Source organism: Pygoscelis adeliae, unplaced genomic scaffold (genome assembly GCF_000699105.1).
Source record: "Pygoscelis adeliae isolate BGI_AS28 unplaced genomic scaffold, ASM69910v1 Scaffold36, whole genome shotgun sequence".
Classification (NCBI taxonomy): Eukaryota; Metazoa; Chordata; class Aves; order Sphenisciformes; family Spheniscidae; genus Pygoscelis; species Pygoscelis adeliae.
The window spans coordinates 3,444,796-3,465,505 of NW_008824934.1; the positions used below are offsets into that span (position 1 = coordinate 3,444,796).

At 40.8% G+C, this 20,710-nt stretch overlaps 1 protein-coding gene across 1 annotated transcript in view; it reads left to right on the forward strand.

Annotated features, from left to right (window-relative positions):
- The window catches only part of PEX14 (peroxisomal biogenesis factor 14), a 75,513-nt gene that overhangs the window by 47,805 nt on the left and 6,998 nt on the right, over positions 1–20,710 (forward strand). Inside the window, exons 5-8 of the mRNA XM_009325278.1 lie at positions 7,352–7,474; positions 14,995–15,080; positions 17,580–17,682; positions 18,973–19,070. Of these exons, the coding sequence (XP_009323553.1) occupies positions 7,352–7,474; positions 14,995–15,080; positions 17,580–17,682; positions 18,973–19,070 (410 nt within the window). The remainder of the gene's footprint in view (positions 1–7,351; positions 7,475–14,994; positions 15,081–17,579; positions 17,683–18,972; positions 19,071–20,710) is intronic.

Genomic DNA, 20,710 nt, shown 5'->3' on the forward strand with positions numbered 1-20,710 from the left:
ATAGGACTTTTGCATCTCAGAATCCCGAGTCTGAGTCCCATTATCCAGCCACTTTGTCCTGTGTGTTGTTCCTCATATTCTCTTCTTAGTGCTTTGGCCCCTGAAATACAGAGCTTAGTATTGGGAGCTTTTACTTAAGGTATCCCTTCCTTTTTTTCTACGTGGAACAGAGATAACATACTTCATATAAGCAAGGAGCTTACTTTACATTAGAAGAGGAAGACCTGACCTCTCTTACTACAAGTGAAACTGTATTTCCCTGCCTTGAAACTACCAGTGAAATACATTTTGCACTGACTTATAATGCTGTGATTTATGCTGTGATATGCTTTCTGATATTACAATGTCCTTTTGCCTTTGTGTTTGATTTTTTTCCCCTCTAATAAATTTTAGTGGGTATGTTGTCAGTGAACGGGGGTATTTACCCAAAACGCCCATAGGAGAATGGGGCATTCTCCCTGCTGTCTGCTGCCTCAGAGAAGGAATCCTATGCATTTTTTCCCCCTCCCATTAATCTTATGGCAGTTTTTTTTTCTGCATCTTTTCTCCTTGTTTTGAAATAGTATTAACAAGGGAGATATTTTTAAATAGAAAACAACTGGAAGGAAACATATTTCTCTTACTCTCTCTTATGTGCCTACACATACATGTTACACACCAACATGAATGAGTGACCAGAAGCAACTTTTTCATTTTACGTTTTGAACTTCTCATATATAGAAAACTGAGAAGAAAAGTTGTAGTACTACCTGTTCCTGTTTTTTCCATTCCAAGACATGCTAAGCAAGCCGCTTGCCCTTTCTTATTCAGAGTGAAAATACTTTGATCCAGTTTTTTGAAGACAATACTCATTTCATAAGAATATTTAATCAGTAGAAAATAGGGAGGATTTAGTTTGTTTGTTTAGTATTTAACCAAGTGAATAAGGCAGATTAGGGGAAGGGGGGGGACTGGACCCATAAACAAGGTGATATATAATATTTTTTTTCGTTCTCCTTTTAAATAAATACCGATCAGCTTTATGTTCAGAGACAATAGGAGCCGTTGGCTTAAATTTGCAGTTTACTGTATTTATGGCTGTAATATCAAGGTGCTGCCGTCGTAATTTCATGCCCCAATGAGAAGAGCAAGGTCGAAGCAAATGCTTCCATCGGCATCTGCTAACACACTAACTCATAAACAAGGCCCGGCTGGATCAGGTGGCACGGAATAATACAGGCTAATGAAATACAGCACAGCTTTCCATTACTGTTAGTTTTTACAGTGTCGTCATTACGTGTAATTTATGTTTAAAAAATTCAATTTTATACAAGGCTCTGGGAAATAGGGGTCTGCAGGTCACCCGACGACTTTTAACGGCTCTGAGAGTCCTTATTGCACTCTACTGTTCCAACAAAATGTTAATAATAAATAAAAAAAAAATCCTCTTTTACTTTTTCTCTGGTTTGCGTATCTTGCTCTGTCTTTTTAATTACAAGTGGCTAAGGAGAGTTTGGGGCTCTAGATGATGTCAGGAGTTATCCCCTTTACTGGTGCTCCCAGAGGGGGGTTACTATCTGCTTGCTTTTCTTTTGTCTGTCTATCAATCACCTGGGGTCCTGTAAATGGAGTAAACACAGCTGAGGAGAGGGAGATACTTAACAACCTCTCTCCCAAACCCTCACCCTCTGACATTGCCCTCCTCTCCTCCATTACGCTTCATTTTATTATAGACTCCAAAAAGCTTGGCCAGGAAGAGAAACTGCTGCCAGATTTATTTATTTATTTATATTTGTTACGCCAAAATACTTCTTATTTTAACCTTTTCCTTCCTGTTTGGCTCACTGTAATTCTTAGCATTGTACTGTCGGTCAGGTTTTCGTTCCTTATTTTAGTGCTGTGCAACTGAGGTTAGAGCACCTTTATCAGTTCTGATTGCTGCTTAGCGACCCTCGTGGGTTGAAGTATATAATGTTTCTTAAAGACTGCAATTGCATAGTTAACAGTCTCGTAGATTAATAAAGCTGTAAGAATTCAAAGCCCTTTCAGTAACTTTTCAAATTACTCTTATTTCTGCATTTTTCGGCCTGACAGTTGAGACTAGTCAACTTCCCTTTGATGTTTGGGTTCCTCGACACAAAGTTTGAGCTGGAAGTGCACAGCAGGATGTTTACATTCAAATACAGTGTGTTAATGTAAATGAAGGGTAAAAAAATCAGTGATGTTTCTGAGACCTTAGGTTTTGTTAAAACGTTGGGTTGGGCTCGGCCTCGTGAATGCCTCATGAACCAAGATGTGTGAAAGAAAATGGATCAGGAGACCATGCCTTTCTGACCTTTTTGAAATGTGTTCAACTAAGAACAGAGTAGGATATAGGACAAACATTTGATAAAAGAATCACCCAGCACTGCATGTAACTGACTGCACAGGTGGAATCATTAGTCTGGATCGGATCCCAGAAGGTTTTTATGATGGTTCTTTTAAAATGTGGCCATGTTCTTTCAGAGCAGAGTAGACTCAGTGGCTTCCAGGAACAGGAGTGTAGTATCATTGCAGGGTGTCTACCAGTAGATCTTCCTTTTAGTCATATGGTACCATGCACTACCTTAGGATAGTCATATAGTTTGTTGTAGCTAAACAAGTTGTTCGTTTTCTTCTTAATAGAGAGTGTGTGCATGTGTGCGGAAAACAGCAACAGATACCACCCCCCGCCCCGCACCCCTCCCCTGCCTTTTGTCCCTGCAGAAGGGGAGGTGTGATGATTGCTCCAGGGTGGTCTGTTAGAGGGGTAATAAAGCTGGCTTTGGAAACCACAGAAGGAACTTAGATTCCTTCCACCACCCTTCCCTATTATGGCAAAATTCTTAATTTCTTCCTAACCAGAAATTTTCTCCCTAAAACTAATGTTGCCTTCAGGTTGTGCGAATCTTGCATGAATTACTGGGTTGAGCAATGCAAGGAGGAACGTAATGAAGAAAAAGATATGCTCAGTGGATAGGATGGGAAAAAGAGTCGTCACTGAAATGTCAGAGCCTGTGTCAGAGAAGGAGAAGAAAAAACTTAGTGGCTCATCTAGTTAAGCTCATGCAAGGGTTTTGCATTGCAATTATTGCTACTGTGTTTCATCCAGAAAATAGAGACGAATGGATTTATGGTAAAACAACGGATTGGGACTCACATCTGCGTTTTATTTTCTGCCTGTCAGAGGTTCAGTTCTGACCTTGGAGCACTTCTTATATCTGTACGGCTCACTTCTTCCTCATCTGTAAAATACGGATAACAGTACTCCTCTAAGTACTCCTCTACTTCAGAGTGGTCATAAGAGGAACAGTATTTTGATGTACGTGAGGTCCTTATATTAAAGAGTGGTAGATATTATAAAAGGGCCTAAACAGACAGTCAAGTCTTAAAAGTTCTTGGGCAAAGGAGCTTTTTATACAATACCCGAGGTGCTGGCACCAAGAGATGGTTTTGACAACCCATTTTATTCTCTGACTTGCTCTGATTCTGTGTTTGACTACAATTTACAGAGGCTGAGTGATCCCTGAAAATTGAGTGGCAGCAGTGACAATCACAAAAGAGGGTCAGCAAGAACCTTTGAGTGCAAAACAATCATGGGTGCTGGATTATTCAAATCAACACCCTGAAGCCTGAAAAGGAAATTTTAAGTCTTTGTGAAAATTATGACTAATTCTTTGCAATGGCTGTGGTGCTGTAGAGGAATGAAATGGATGGTTGGGGGAAGGGAATAGGTTTGCATTCTGTAGGGCTATGAAGACAGTTTCCTTGCATCCTTCTCCTCAGCTCAGTCCTTGCTCAGTACCCTCTGCGGTTAGATTATTCCTTGCAGATAGCAATCAACTGGAAGGAAGTGTGTGTCTAATTTGCATGAGATTATTTAAAACAAAAAAAAAGGTCTGCATTAGTCAGGGTGATGGTAAACAACGCAAAGAGATGCCTTTTATAATATAGCCGTGGCTCAGCTTTCAAAGCCAAATATAATTCACTTACAATTGGCAGTTTCCTTTATTGTTCCTTTTAACCTTTTGCATTCTGCATGGTCTTGATCTTGTTGAAACTCCAGAAGAACTAAAATGTTTGTTTTCCAAAGTGTTAAGAAAGTGGCTTTAGAGCAATTCTTCTGTTAAACTGACGTGATTTTCTTGACATACCTATTTGAGAGTTATATTAGACACAAAGCTCCAGTTTTCGTGGCACTGCTTTTGCATCCAAGGGAAGTGGTATTATTTTGGGGTTTCCGACTTCCTGCTAGATTAGAGCAATGAATGGACCATGGATACTTTTTTATATAGTGCAGTGATAGAAGGACACTGATAAAATAAAGCAAGGTGAGATATTGGAACAGATGACACTTTGACCTGGTTTAGAAATTCCCACTTTTCTATGTAATTAATATATCAAGGTTGAATAATTTGGGGCATGGAAAACTCATACTGTGTGCATACATGTGTGTAGGTGGTGAATCTGAAAAAAATTCAGTCCAAAGGGAATTTTGATGAGTTAGTTATAATTGCCTGAGGACAGTCTTAGAATATCTTGTACATTTTAAAAAAATGTGTGTGTGAGAAATGACAACCATGAAGACAGGTATATTTCTGAATCTACAGGTGACTAGTTGCAGTGCAGACTTACTCCATATTTATGCTTAAGGAGTCAGCTCCGGGAGATTATTCCCTTGATGCTTGGAGGCCAAGATAACAGGGCCTTAAAAACATCTTGTTCAGATGAATAAAAAGGAGGCGTTCCAAGGTGATGACACTCCCAGTCTTCTCCTCTGATAATTAAGAAGGGATGTAGTTGTGATGTTCTTTTGATAATGCCACTAGTACCATGAACAAGACCGCTTTACAAGGCAGCAGAATAGTCCAGGGAAGTAATAAGAATTTTAATTTGCACTGCTTTGCACAGGATTCAAACCGGGATCTCAAACATGGTTTCCCATCATTCTATCATGCTCATCAGCTTTTTCTTCACAGTACAGCAGGGTTTTAATGGAAATAGTGATACTTGAATGTGTCACTAGTTGGCAAGACCAGAATAATCCTAGAAGTGCATTTTATCTGCAAAAGATTTTAGTTTTTTTTCTCCAACAGGATGAGAATTGAAGGGGCAGTATGGTTAGGAAACAATAAGCATTGTTTCCTGCTCTTTTTGCAGAATGAAGTAAGGATCCTCCATAACTTCCGTACGTTTCTAAGTGTTAAGTATTATCAGATTTGCTATCTTTGCATGGAAATAGAACAAAATGCCCCGTTCTAGTGGGAGCCATATTTGCAGCCAGCAGCTAATATTGCCTCCATGTTTATGAAATTCCATAGTTGCTAGTGATCTGCCATGTTGGCATCTGTTTATGCTTTCTCCTACACTGGATAATTAGGAGCTGGTTAAAACAGTTTCTTTCTGATTAGGACTTTGCTTTTTAACATGGATTAGACACCATAAATATTACTTTTGTGACTAGAACAATAGGCTGAGTTGTGTTCATGTGCCTTTTATTACTCTCAGTGCAAGTTTTGTTCCATACTGTTATGTGTGGGTTTGGTTCCTTACTATTTGAGGTACGCATCAAATATAAGTAAAGGGGTGATTTTGGCAGATTGCAGGACCAGAGATCAGGAACTTCAGATTTCCGATACTGTATCTGACACTGACAATATTCTGTTATGTTAGAGAAATCACCTAACTTCTCTGTGCATCACTATCTGCACTGTAGAGTAGATATAAGAGTAACTCACAGGAACTCACAGTGTCTCACATAATCACAGGAATGGGGAAAAGATCTGCTAATAGTTATAAAGCCTTCTGAATACCAGAAGCACTGTGTCAGTGCTTTATGATATTAAATAACAGTTCTGAGACAGACTTGTGTATTTATTTCTGGCAATATTGTTTGTGCTACAGATTATTCTGTCTAGACCCCCAGTATGCAGTGAAGTTTAAGATCCTGAAAAAATTTCTCGAAACTTAGGTAATATGCCCAGATACGGCCATTTTCTATATTGTACCTCCCTGTAATGTTAAAGAACTAACTGTTTTAAAGGGTAAAGTTCAGGAATTTCATCTACCAGCAATACTTTATGGATCTCGAGTGGAGATGATGGAGAGAAAGTATTCCCCCATTTTTCTCCCACTGCTGTCATATTCATACCATTTTCCTAACTGTGCTCAGTCCCTACAACAACTGTGTGAGAATCAAGCGGTCTGTCTCTTCTAAATCTCTTTCCTTAAATCTGTATTCTCACTTCCAACCTTTCTGAATGTTTTTGCATACATACTGCATGTATAGTTAAAGGTCCCGAATCACTTCACGTGTTCCTCATAGCAAGAACACTGGCTTTCTATCTGCTTCTGTGCAGGAGAATAACATAACAAATAATACACAGCTGTCCAGGCCCCACATCATGGTTGCCATCTGAGTCCTAAATTCTTTTTCTAGAGGATGTTTTCTACTGTTGGAAAAAATAATCCAGCCGTGCTTCCTTCTTCACAGATGCTGGTCATCGTGAATCCTTTAGCTGCTTTTCTTTTCCCCCTTGTTGGCCAAATCCTTTCCATATGTTGTGGCCAATTACAGATGGTCATCCTGGCATTTCCTGATGGCAGGAGTGACTGCAGCAACATGTACCATGTGTGCAGTGTTACTACAGCTCTGCGTGAAATAAAAACCAGGCTGCCCTGGGGCAATCTAATCATGCAGCAATAGGCTGGGGCAATGCTAAGCTGAAAGTTTGGGCTTGGCCTTGTTTTGATCTGTTTTGTTATAGTTTTATTTCCTCCTTACATTCTGTGTCCCATTCATACTAATCACAGTCAGTCCTGATTTTTTTCTTTTTATTTCTGCATTTGTCATAAAATAAAGCAAATTATTCCCGTCTTCGGAAACGATCTAGACTAATTAGTCGTCTAACCCAATAATTAGTTTTTTGTTTCCCTGTCTGTTTTCATGCATTATTGTTAGTTTTTTCCCCTCTTTTTTTTTTTTACACCATTACAGATTAAAATGAGCCACATTTGCAGTTGATGGTATCTTTTTTGGGGGGGAAGAATGGAGAATTGCAATAGAAAGCTACTTCAAAAGCAGCAATAAACTCAAGGATAAATTAAGGAAATTGAATGAGCCACATTTGGAAGCAGCGTTGAGGCTAATATTCTGTCGCTTAAGGTTAAATTGCAACAGAGAAAGAGAGAGGGAGACATTCCAGTGAATCCAAAATTGGGGAGGCATTACTGCTCAAGTCAGTGCCAAAATTCTTTGCAGCTTGAAAGGGTTCTGCCTGGCTTGAGAATTTAATTATGCGTGCATCAAGTGGGTAAAGGTGCTAAACTGATTTCATTTCCTCTGCTCCCCCAGGCCTGACAGATGAAGAGATTGACCTGGCTTTCCAGCAGTCGGGCACAACCACGGATGAGCCACAGTCCCCAGGTCCTTCTACACAGCTCGTGCCAACTCAGCCCTCTCACCCTGTGGTGTATAGTAAGTAACACTTTGAAAAACATCTGCTCCTGTTGCTTTCTGCAGTGATTTCTGCAGCAATTTCACAGATTTCTGTGCCAGATCCTAGATTTCAGTTCAACTAATGCCATACTTTTTGTCAGGATTGGACACCAAATGTTACTTCATAGTTGTTGACGCCTGTGACAAGGTCATATTTCACAAGGAAAATGAGATATGAATGATCAGTGTGTACAAACAAACATACATACTAGCCTATGACACCTCTTGACCTGAAGGTGTATAGTCAATACAAATTAGATTCTGATCCACTATAAGGACTTTAAAAAAGCATTTAGTCAACGTAGGACTCGGTCTTCCCTTTAAAACTTAAGGTCATGGTTCCCTTCATCAGTAGGGTTTTCTAATATTTAGATCATTAATATATGATAGAGCTGATAGATTCTTCAATAGAAGGTGCTATAAAAGTACAACCCTATTACATCTTTAGTTATTGCAACAGTGGACTCTGCTTGATAAACTGTTGGACATCATCACAAAGTTTTGTATTTTAGTTAGAGGACTTATTTTCTTAACTAGTGAGGCAAACGATCAGTTCATAGAATCATGGAATATCTCGAGTTGGAAGGGACCCATAAGGATCATCGAGTCCAACTCCCTGCTCCTCGCAGGACTACCTGAAACTAAACCATATGACTAAGAGCGTCATCCAGATGCTCATTGAACTCTGACAGTTAACGCCTTGAACAGTTACTTGAAAGAGGTGTATTTTCAGCGCGAACAGCAAGCTAGAATGTAAGGTCTTCAGGACTTAGTCTGTGACTTCCTGTGTGTGAGTTTAAGGTCTGGCACAATGGACCCCCAGTATGAATGAGTTTTAAGAGTGCTGTCAGGTTACAAATAATAAACAACAGTTAATAAGGATCCTTAATTTTAACAAGCTTTCTCTCTTCAATCTTAAATAATCTGAAGGGTGACAGCAGAAATTCTGTGTAGACTCTGTGGATATGATTGTATGATTTTGTGTACAAACCACACTCTCAAAGAATTTTTAAAGTCCCAACATAATCTGTGTAGACTCAAAATTTACATATATATTTGCATTTTAAAACAAACCTCGCAAAAAAGTATCTAAGCTCCAAACAATAAAAATGAAAGTACACACCATTAAAAATCCATCAAAAGAAGCTGTTCAGCTCACATGTGTGTCTGGCAGTTTGAAAAGCACTTCACTTACCTGCCAAGTGTTAAGAATAGGATTTTGATACTGCTCCTAAACAGTTCTAGGTCAGATATTGACCGATGTAACAGTCCACTTAGGGCTGTGTTTATTAGTTTATGGCATAGTTTTGCTATTGCTAGAGACAATACTAGACTTGCTTTCAGAGTTTTTAAATAGTCTGGTTTGGCACAGTTTGGGAAGAAAAACATTTGTGATGGAGTTGGGCTCAGAACTGGAATATTTCTGACTGTTGTATTGGGTGTGCTGGTGAACTCCAGGACTGAATTCTGCCTCCTGGGCTAATACCTGTCTGCCGTAGTTCACAGAAAATGCCAGAAAAGCAAAATCTGCTCTCTTGCTGAAGAAACAGTGCCGGATCCTTCTTAGTGCTATCCGTTGCTCGTTCAGCTAACTCTTATTACAACGCAATATTGGAAGAGTTAATCTGCCCTTATTTTATAGTGTTCCACTAATATGAGTAGGGCAGGAAAGACGTATGCAGTTCAAACTGGAAAACATTGTCATCATTATTAACCCTTACAGCTTTATCACTGTTTGGTTTTTTTCCTTTTACTATTTTGGCTTTCCTCAAAGCACCAGCTCCCAATTTCTTCTTACTAAGGTTGTGGTTTAACCTGGCAGGCAGCTAAACACCACGCAGCTGTTTGCTCGCTCCCCAGCCCCCAGTGGGATGGGGGAGAGAATTGGGAAAAAAAAGGAAAATTCATGGGTTGAGATAAAGACAGTTTAATAGGACAGAAAAGGAGGGAAAAAAGAAAAGAAAAGAAAAAAAAATAACAACAATAATAATAATAATGATGATGATGATAAAAGAATATACAAAATAAGTGATGCACAATGCAATTGCTCGCCACCTGCCAACCGATGCCCAGCCAGTTCCTGAGCAGCGATCACCGCCCCCGCGGCCAACTCCCCCCAGTTTATGTACTGAGCATGATGTCACATGGTATGGAATGTCCCTTTGGCCAGTTTGGGTCAGCTGTCCTGGCTGTGCCCCCTCCCAGCTTCTCACTGGCAGGGCATGAGAAGCTGAAAAGTCCTTGACTAGTGTAAGCACTGCTTAGCAACAACTAAAACATCAGCGTGTTACCACCTTATTCTCATGCTAAATCCAAAACACAGCACTGTACCAGCTACTAGGAAGGAAATTAACTCTATCCCAGCCAAAACCAGGACACTACGTAAGAATCTTAACTAATATTGAAACATCAAAATGTTCCCAGCAACAGCTCCAAAGAGAAGTCTGGAAGTATCATTCTGTAATGATCAGAAACCAAAGGTGAATAAAAATACCGCCGAAGTAAAGCTTTTGTAGGGGTTGTAATTGTAAACTGGTGCTTTAGCTTTATGATCTGATTGGTGCTTTTTAAAGAATTTGAACCAAAAGCTTTTGCCTGTGAGCCAGTCTTTTTTAGCAACCCCCAAAATCGGGGAAATGGTGACAATAGGTTCATTAGGTATTGTTCCTCCCCTCCCTAGCCGTTCTTTGTAGACCTTCTATTTAAGCTTAACCTTTAAATGAATGCATAAAAAGAATAAATAACTAAATATACATGGTATTCATTTGACCAAAATATTTGTTTTGATTAGGTGTCATCTGTGCCCCATTCTAGTCCTTGACTGGTGTGGTATTGGTGGTGTTAGTGACAGATCCATCTTTGTGTCTTCCTGTTAAGTGCTTTCCATGGTATCAGAACTGCAAAAAGAATACGTGAATTTCTCTAGAGCCGATGGTTGAGACTGTGCAGTGGATCAGTGCTCTGTCAAGGTGCCTTTTTTGCTGTAGGTTATTTCATCAGTTGGATGCTAATCCTGTAATGAATATTTCTGAATTGGTCCAAATCTGCTCCAGGACAGTTGTTTCTGTAATAGTTTACTAAGTCAATTTATCTTTCACAGATTTGTCAGGGGTTGTCATGTACAGAGAAAGATAGATAGTACTTTTTCTGTCTATCTGTTATGCTTATCTTTTTACAGAGTATTCATGACACTAGTGTTGGAATGCTTCGAGGTTTGAAGTTCAAAAGTATATCTAAAGGACTAATGAGATAGGTAGACTGCTGAATCTATAAGTTGACTCGATGGGAACAACTTACATTGGAAGAGCTTATATTGAAAAAGATTATGAGCTATATTTGCCTTCCCCAAAGAAGACGTCTGAGTTTCTTGTGAAGTAGCATCTGATCTGCTGGAGTTTAGGTCTTGAAGACTGTGAACCACTTTGTGTTTGATATTTTTGGTTCTTTTTAATTTTTTTTTGGTAGTTTTGACACCTCTACACAAAATCACAAAACTAGAGAGAAAGAATTACCCCCCACAGAGCAAAAAGGAGAAACAGTTGAGGGAGGGTACTGTGTTGAAAAGCAGTGGCTAGTGTCTTAAGAAACCTAATTTCTCTCTGTCCCCCCTCCCCACAAGGTGTTGCTGCTTCATGTTTAAAAATTACGTTAAAACTGTGGATTATGAGTACAGAAGTTCAGGATGGCTTCAGAACCATCTCAAGAGTTCATTCAGCACCAACAGCCGAGTTGGTGATCTTGGCAGCAAATCCAGCGTAGGATGTCCACTCTTGCGAGTCAGAGCAATAAATCCTATGCACACCTTCTGATTTTACTTGCTTGATCTCCTGCTGTTGTCAACTCAGTCTCTTGTAATTTTTAAAGTTGCAGGAAATAATTCATACCACTTAAATACTTCCTTTTGTACAAATTGAACTGCTAGTGTAGGTATTACTTAATGTTCTAATGTTTTGTTGGAAATAGCTATTACCTACATAAGTACTTTCTTATTTCCTTCAAGAGTTAACGAGAAAGAAGCATATTTGTAAGCCTTCAGAGTAGCATAGTTCTTGTATGCCGAACTCGTCCTGGGTTTGATTTAAGAGAAACAATAATAACTTTTGGGAGGAAGAGACAAGAATTAGGTTAAGTTTCTAGACACTGTATTTTAGCTCAATACCATCTCTACTATTTCTCCTCTTGTTCTGGAGGAGTAATTCCTTCCCTCCAGTTTGTACTTTTGCCAAGAGGTGTCAAAACGGCTTAAAAAAAAAAAGCTTAAAAAAAGCTTGAATTTGATTAATATAGAGAAACAAGACTTTGCCTGACTGATAATAAAACTGATAAATGACATTTGAATTACTTGTAGCAGTAATTTATTACATAAAATATCTTTTATTTGACATGCGATTAGTTGCTGGAAGCATCACTCAATCTGACTAGTTTAAACATGCTCTAAAATGAACCCCCAGTAAAAAACCAGGGCTGTCTGCTGTTGGCATTATGAAATATACTAATCCAGCAGTGAGGACAAAAATCTGACTTTAAATATTTAAATGATTAATTGGGTTTATATTTTTTTTTACCTTTCTAACCCCTATAATTACAAGCAAACTCAGGGGAGTTTCTGAGTTAGGTGTACAAAGCTGCATGCTTATCATCCAGGTATTGTCTGTGTTCTTCCCCATGGTATTTATGGTCTCCATTTATGGGGTTTTGCGCAGATTTTACACCTGCTTAAAAGTAGTCTCCAGTGACTGTTTTTCTTGCCATTTGGATCTTCTTCTCCCACCCCTGTGTCTTCATTATGTGGGAGGCTGTAGAATACAGACTGTTTTCTCTTACAATTAAAAATGGTAACTAGAATCCAAACTCTTTTTTTTTTTTTCCCCTCAACTCCTTTCTGTGGGTTCACCGTTTGTTCTTGGAAAATCACCTCTTCCAGCCTCAGTTTCTACAGTTTTAAATGTGGATACTAGTGAGGCTGACCTTACTTGGATGCATGAGGCCTAATTAATCGATGTCAGGAAAGTTAATTCTTAGATGAATGGGGATCTTAAAAATAGTAGGGGTTTACTCTGGAAGTGCAATTTACAGTTAGTGCTGTGAAAATTAAATATACTTACAGAAAACACAGACTTAACAGCTGGAGAAAATGTCTGTGTCCCTTCCATTTGCCTTTTGAGGGTCTCTTATGTAGAATGGTTCATTACTTCCCCAATGTCTAAACTGAAGAGTAACTGGGCTATTAGTGCTTTTTCACTTTCTCTGAATTTTATTCCAGTTCTACAAGTGGGGAAATTGAGGATATGTGGAGAAGTCAGTGTGAGCACTGAGGTTACAGCTGAGAAACTTCTAACCCTGTCTCCACCCCGCGTTTTAGATTAGAGCATTGCAGAGAAAAAGGAAGATTGAATGTGGATTTTAGGCAGAGCTGTGACATTCTTCATAACATTGTAAAGTTGATGTGGTCAATGCAGAGCCTTTACTGTGTCCCTCCCTCACTCACTTTTCCTCTCCACCCCCCCTCCCTTTTTTTTGCCACAAGACAGAATTATTTCACACATCTCTAAAACGAGTAAAATGGCATTTCAGCTTCTTGTCTTTATAGACTCTCTGAACTTTAGGAAAGATCATTCTGGTCCCTTTTCATTAATAATGAAAACCAGGGGGCAATAAAATGTTCTTAGCTCAAGCATTACAGGAACGGAGGGAGAGATGAGTGAGGTGAAAGGGCAAAGCGGACAGGGTCCTACAGGTGTCTCTCCTTTCTACTCAGAGGTCACTGCAGCTGGGAGGTAGGTAGGGACAGCCAGTCAAGGACTGCCATGGACAGGGCACAGTTGGACCCACAGACCCTCTGAGATTAATTAACCCTTTACAATAGGCAGTTCAGCCTGGAACGAGTTGCGTTGTCATAGAAGGATATTTTTAGTCAGAAGTTCAGGGCAGAGAACTGGACAACCAAGAGACTTCAGATACCAGAAATGACAGTGGGAGCAGAGTAAGGAGGGGAAAGTGGGATGGATGACTGGGGTTTGCAGCAAGATTAGCCAGAGATCATTTTAAATCCTGACATGTACACAGCCAGTTACTGCAGCTTAGCTGACGTGTGTTAACTCATTAAGTTAAAAAGTTATGATAATTTGATCATGTGCCTGAGCTCCAAAACTGCAACTGCAGCAACCCAAAATACTGCTGGTGACACTATTCACCAATTCTGACAGAGCTGCTTTAATTTGTTCAGATTTCTAGCCAGTGGATAATTTGAGGAGCTGTGTCCTAAAACATAGCAAGAAGCTCTGAGTGCCGGTATTTGAGAGTCAGTGCCTGTCTGTAGAGCCTGAGGGCTCGGATTAGGAGTAATTCATGCAATGAAATGCCTGTAGAAGATCACAGCAACAGGAAAAATGGCAATAGGTGAGCAGAGCAGAAAGGAGACAAGCTTCCAGCCATTTCAGCCAGTTAAGCCTCCCTTTGAAAGCCTAAATTGAAACTTTGGAGAACAAAACGCATTTCCGAGACATTGTAGGTCACATGTAGATTTGGGTCTGTCTGTTTGGAGACTGTACACCGGCCTCCACCTCATCAGTTCTGCCCACATCCTGCCAGTGAACTTTAGGAAAGATCACTCTGCATCCTTTTTATTATTAAAGAAAACTGGGGGCAGTACAAGATTCGTTAAGGGAACTGTGAGGGAGGTAAAAGGATAGAGCTGGTGGAAAACTACAGGTGTCTTCTGATTCTGCTTGGAGGAGCAGAGCATACCATATCTTTGCTTTGCTCTGTGGAGTCTCTAAGCTTCTGTGTAAAATTGTGTGTTGAATATCTCAAGCTTTTATCTACTTCTTTACCTCTCTCTGTAGATATTTAATAGCATATTTTCTCTCTGCTGTTTATGTGTGCTTTGGTCCCTATTCATAATTCAGGCTTGAAAGACACTGGATCCTTCCTTATTGAAATGGTCCGTAATTGCTGGCACAGTGTTCATAAACCCATTTATTGCCCTGATTTCTCTTCTTTCTCAAAACACTTCCTTCTTTCTTTTTTTCTGCACTCTCCTGGGTCTCTGGCTCTGTCCCCATTTTCAAAAATGATGGTAGTGAAGAACAACTGGTATTCAAGTAATGAGTTAACCTTAACTACCACTAGCACCACAGACAGTTATCTGGGGAAAGTGCAGTAGGGTTCAGAGTGCCTTCTGCAAGGAAAGAGTAGGGCAAAACAGCTTGATGGAACCTTTTTAATTGCTGCTGTGATTTGTCTCCCTTTGACACCTTGTGAGGCCAGTGTCAATGCTAGAGGTCCGGACAGATGTTTCAATGTCCTAGGGCCAGAAGCCTGCACACTGTACCTGAGGGACTACCGGTATCTTAATGCTCCCTGCTGAGTAAATCTGTGCCTGCTAAGGAACAGCAGAACTGGCATTATTCATTGCTTTTTTCTCTGATAAAATGGGTGTATGAAAATGTTGTCACCTGCAGTTCTGACTATGATTATTTCTTGATTTTGGCCTTTAGGTCCACCTGGCTCCAGATGGCGAGATTATGGGGCTTTGGCTATCATAATGGCAGGAATTGCCTTTGGATTCCACCAGCTCTACAAGGTAATACCTCCCTCACTACCCTTACACTGTACTCTGAGAGAATGATGTTATGCTGCTTGTGTCCAAATGATCATGTTGGTTCCAAGTTGGTGAAGCATCTCTGTTCTTACTGGTGCTGCCATTGCTATATTTGAGAAATGTAGACACTTAACGTGGAAATGCAGAGTCAAAAAGTGTCAAGCAAACAAAACTAGTTTTTAGCAGTGGATCTCAAACTGCTAGTTTTTAGCAGTGGATCAAGCTGCTAGAAACAAGGTCATTTTCATTGTGTATATATATTTTGGAATTTTTTAAGCTGGGGAAACTGAGCACAGTTCAGTAAAGGGATTTTCCCAGCACTGGCCAGCAGACATTACTGTCATAGCGCCAGTCTAATGATTTGTTCACTGGTGATCCTGCACCATGAGTAGGAAAGAATCTTCTTTGACCAATCAGAATGTTGTTGAAAAGAAGGTGCTAATTTCCAGGTCTGCCATACATCCTGTAGTTCTACTCCAGTGTGCTTAGAACAAGGTAGAGCAAGCGTGTGCCTGCTTGTGTATTGTAGAGACAGCAGCCCCTTCTTTTTTCTTGTGCAATGTTTCTGCAATTGAACATATTCTTTCACTCTGGATTTGCTTTCCAGCAATGCGGTAAGTGACATTAGATAATGTCTTTGGTAAACAATCATATTCTGTGGCTACATAGAAAGACGTAAGTAGTTCAGGTCAACACAGAGGAGTGTAAAGAGCTTTGGTCCAGTAGAAGTTGTGTTTTATTTTTGAAAAAGGGACAGAGATGAAGACTTAATGAGAGGTTGATGGTTTTCATGTTTGTTCAATTAACTATTACTGTCTTGTTTAGTAAAATCTATTTTACAATAAAAGTGCTGGCCTTCTAGTTTAAAACTACTTTTCTTATCCTGTCCTATCATTAATTTTCTGGGTCTCAGGCTAAGAGAGAGAGGCCATATTAAGCAACATGTTCCATCTATGGCTTTTTATTGAGATATGTTGTCCCTATGTTTTTATATTAAAGCAGTGATGCCAACCTTACTGATCTTTTCGTTCTTGCAAAGAATGGTGGGGCTGATAAGTGTCCAGAGAGATGTTAAGACAACAGCTGCTGGGCCTTGCAGACCTGAACACATTGCTGTTACTAAATGACACGTATCTAACACATATTGATGATTTACATAAACTTTTTGGCATAATGTCACCGATGCTGTTGATATATCCTACTGCTGTATTCTTTGTTTACAGATCTTGCTCTGCTGTCTATCCAAACCTCATAAGGCATATTGTGTGCCTAGCAGAGACCCATACTCTTTTATAGGAGTAAGAAATCTTTGGAGCTTGATAAATTCCCTCTGCCTTTCATGGGATTTTGAGGGAGTTTGCAAATCGTGGTTTTTATATGAAAGATAGGATGCTAGGATAAGACATAGTTGTCCATGTGTGTTCCGTGAAGATTAAGGAGAACTGTTTATGAAAGTCATCAAAAGCTATTTGCTTTTCAGAATGTCTGAGTGTAAACATGTACGTGTACATGTGCTTTGTGAGGGTAAGAGCTGTGTACAGCGACGCTGAATCTTAAACCAGTGCTATTATGTGTAAAAGGCGGCTGTCCCACACATGTCAGTTTGGATAATCAGCTCTGTCTCAGAAACCATCCTGTATGTATGCCCCGATAGCGGGTGTACATGCATCAAAAGCCAGGATGAAAAAGAATTGATAGGCACTATCAGGGCTGTTTCCACATCCTTCTCTCACATTTTTTTCACCTGGCATCTTGTACTTGGATGTGCCCTTGTTAAAGTGCATATTCAGTTCATAGGAGCAGTGCTGCAGAAGGATCCATGGTAGTTAGAGAGTTGTGACCTGTTAGATCCAGTCCATCCTCCGCAAGGGCAGAACGAGGTAGATTTCATGGCTGTGTACAGTGTCACTGAACTGCCTCCCATCCTGTACTAGCTTGTTTCTCACTTCCTTTAGCCCTGGTTCCTTAGTTCTCTTCCCTGTGCTCCAGATCTCTGCTTTTCCCTCCGTGCCTTGTAACCCTTCCCCTGCCAAGGTTCAAAAGATTTTACAATACTTCGCGTTCCCTGGCTTGTGCTTCTTCTGGCCTTTCCTGGGCCTTTCTCCTCTTCTTCCCACTTCTGCATTTCTTGCCTTTTGGATGTAGCTCGAATGTTGTGACACATCAGTGTGTGCACATTTGAGAGCGTAAGATCTGAAATGGTACTCTATATGTGATGGATGTTCCTCTGTACTGAGAGCTGTCCCAGGAAACCTGAAGTGGAGTTAGGAACTGTTTTTTAGCACCCCCAAAAATGTAACCACAGAACTCATATCTTCTCTTTGGCAACTTCATTTAAAGCCTACTGTAGAGGGAATTTGATCACTGGCTCTGTAATAAAGGCTGAGGTTTGGGTGGTGGGCTTTGAGGATGTTTCAGGTAGATTAGAAAGACCGCTTTGCATATCCCTATTTCCTAAAAAAGTTTCTGTGCTCCATGCAGAAATACCTGCTTCCTCTCATCATGGGAGGCAAAGAAGACAGGAAACAACTTCAGAGGATTGAGTCAAACATTTCTGAGATGAGTGGCAGTGTGACACAGACAGGTAAAGATTAATGACTCCATCAATTCACCCCTCAAAGCCTTTCTCCCTGTATCCTCCATTCTGCCAAGACCCCCACCCTTTTCTTTCCCTCCATCTCCACTTTATGTGGTGACTTCATTTATCTGCTCTGAGAATCTGTTCACATTTGCAAATGAAGCCGCCGTCATTTCGGTTTAATTTGAAATTGCTTGTTTACTGTCGGCGCGGCCTCAATTAATTATGTTTTTACGGAAAGGCTCCCAACCTCAGAATATTAATAAGGGGAATAAAATGACAGCCTTTCGGAGGGCTGTAAAGTTCATTTTTAATTTCTGCTTCTCTGATGTTTTCAGGGGTTTTTTTTTGCTGTTTTCCCCCCACCTTCCATCTGAAAATCCGAGGAAGGGTCAGGAGAGTCTGTAATTACTGTGCCTCCCTGACCTTAGCCACCTTCTCTGTTATTGACTCTATAGGGTGTCTGTTCATTACCCGATGCCCTAATGATGGTCTGGATTAGCTGTTACCTGTCACACCAATAGAGTTTTTAATTTTATTTTATTTTATTTTATTTTATTTTATTTTATCAGCTTGTTTACTGCCTGAAAGCTTTGGATAAAGTACCAAAGTAGAAAAAGTTCTCCTACAGCTGGAGTTGGAGTCCAGCAGAAATTCTTCTGTGTTTGCTGGGGTGTAGGAGGGGTGTACAGGGTGTTCTCTTGAAATAAAAGGGGAAAAGCGCAAAGTATATTCAGTTGATGGGATGGAAGAAAGTATGATTTTCAGCAGTAAGTTTCTTAAAGATGTTGGGGTTGAAGGAGCTGGTGGGTTGAGAGTGGGAGGATGCTAATTACACTTTTTAGTGGAGAGTGAGAAGAAAAGCATCTTTCATTTCTCATGATACCCTAAGGTCAATCCTGAGACCAGCCTCTTCCCCGATTGGAGCTAGCCCCAGTGTTTGCCTGCGTGAGGCCCAAGATAGATAAATGATACAAACATTGTATAAGTTCAGGGAGATGTACAAATCATAAACCAATATAATTAGAAGGGAGAGGTTTTGGACGGATATACTGTGGGCTATAGACATCTATACAATGGAAAGATAAACTAGAAATACTGGAGGTTAGATGCAGTGCAGGTAGATTACTCGTAGTGCAGATAAATCATATGGATTAAAGTGAGCAGGCGGGCGTAGATAAATTAAATATAGTAGGAATAGAGGCATCTTTGTAGCTAGACAGCAGGAAGGACGTGTGTGAGTGTGTATATGTGCATGTATCTCAGTTTAACACTCTCCTGCTTTTTTCCTCACAGTGACTCAGTTACAGACAACGTTAGCAGCTGTCCAGGAACTGCTAATCCAGCAACAACAGAAAATCCAGGAGCTCACCCAAGAACTGGCTGCTTCTAAGGTATCCGCTTCCAACTCTTCACCTTTAGAACATCACCATCTTCTTTGGAATATGCATGGCTTCTTTTGTGGGCACATGGAAAGCACCTTATTAGGTTCACAATCCAACCTTCAGCTCTGTCATATCCCCAGCCAGTTTCTCTGCATCTGACTTCTCCATAGGCAGTCTGTTTAAAGCACTGGGTATTAATTGAGTACTCTGAAATATATCTAACTTCTGAGAGGGCTTTGCTATATAGCTTTGTATGCAGCCTGTGTGTCTGAGGCCTCAGACCTGTTCTCAGCTCTGTATCTTCTGCATTGCATTTGAGATGAAATAATTGTGCTGTTAGTCCACTGACCAAAAGAGGTAAAGGCCAGCTGTGCAGAGGTTTTATTTGTGTGTAATACGTAGTTTTACATGTTTCTATTTCTCCTGTACTCTTGTACATTGTCAAAACAATGACTTAATCCTGTTCAGCCAAGCACACACTTGAAGTACTGTATTTAAGTCACCTGATCAGATCCAGGCCGGGTAATGGCCAAATACTCTTACTATTTGGGTTCTTGTTTCAGTGATTTTGGTCATCTCAGTTTAACAGGTGGCTCCATCACAACCACATTAGTGATGCACAGTGTCCCAATCCCCTTGACTCCTGACTTGACCCTGGCAATAAAACCATCAGTTCTGACTAGTTTGTGTTGTTACATGTGTAACGACAAGTAACCACTTTTCACCAAAATTTATTTTCTTTCTGGCAATGAGAATTTGTGCTTTTCATCTGACACGATCCCCCACAACATCCTTCTCTCTAAACTGGAGAGGTATGGATTTGATGGGTGGACTGTCCAGTGGGTGAGGAATTGGTTAGGTGGTTGCATCCAGGGTGTAGTGGTCAACGACTCAATGTCCAGATGGAGACTGGTGATAAGTGGTGTCCCACAGGGGTCCGTATTGGGACCGGTACTGTTCAATATCTTCATCAGTGACATAGACAGTGGGATCGAGTGCACCCTCAGCAGGTTTGCAGATGACACCAAGCTGAGTGGTGCAGTTGACACGCCTGAGGGACAGGATGCCATCCAGAGGGACCTGGACAAGCTCGAAAAGTGGGCCCATGTGAACCTCATGAGGTTCAACAAGGCCAAGTGCAAGGTCCTGCACCTGGGTCAGGGCAACCCTCGGTATCACTACAGGCTGGGGGATGAAGGGATTGAGAGCAGCCCTGCCGAGAAGGACTTGGGGGTACTGGTGGGTGAAGAGCTGGACATGAGCCAGCAATGTGCGCTCGCAGCCCAGAAGGCCAATCGTATCCTGGGCTGCATCAAAAGCAGCGTGGCCAGCAGGTCGAGGGAGGGGATTCTGCCCCTCTGCTCCGCTCTGGTGAGACCCCCCCGGAGCACTGCATCCAGCTCTGGAGCCCTCAGCATAAGAAAGACACGGACCTGTTGGAGCGGGTCCAGAGGAGGGTCGCAAAAATGCTCAGGCGGCTGGAACACCTCTCCTATGAAGAAAGGCTGAGAGAGTTGGGGTTGTTCAGCCTGGAGAAGAGAAGGCTTTGGGGAGACCTTATTGCAGCCTATTAGTACTTCAAGGGGGCTTATAAGAAAGATGGGGACAAACTTTTTAGCAGGGCCTGTTGCGACAGGACAAGGGGGAAT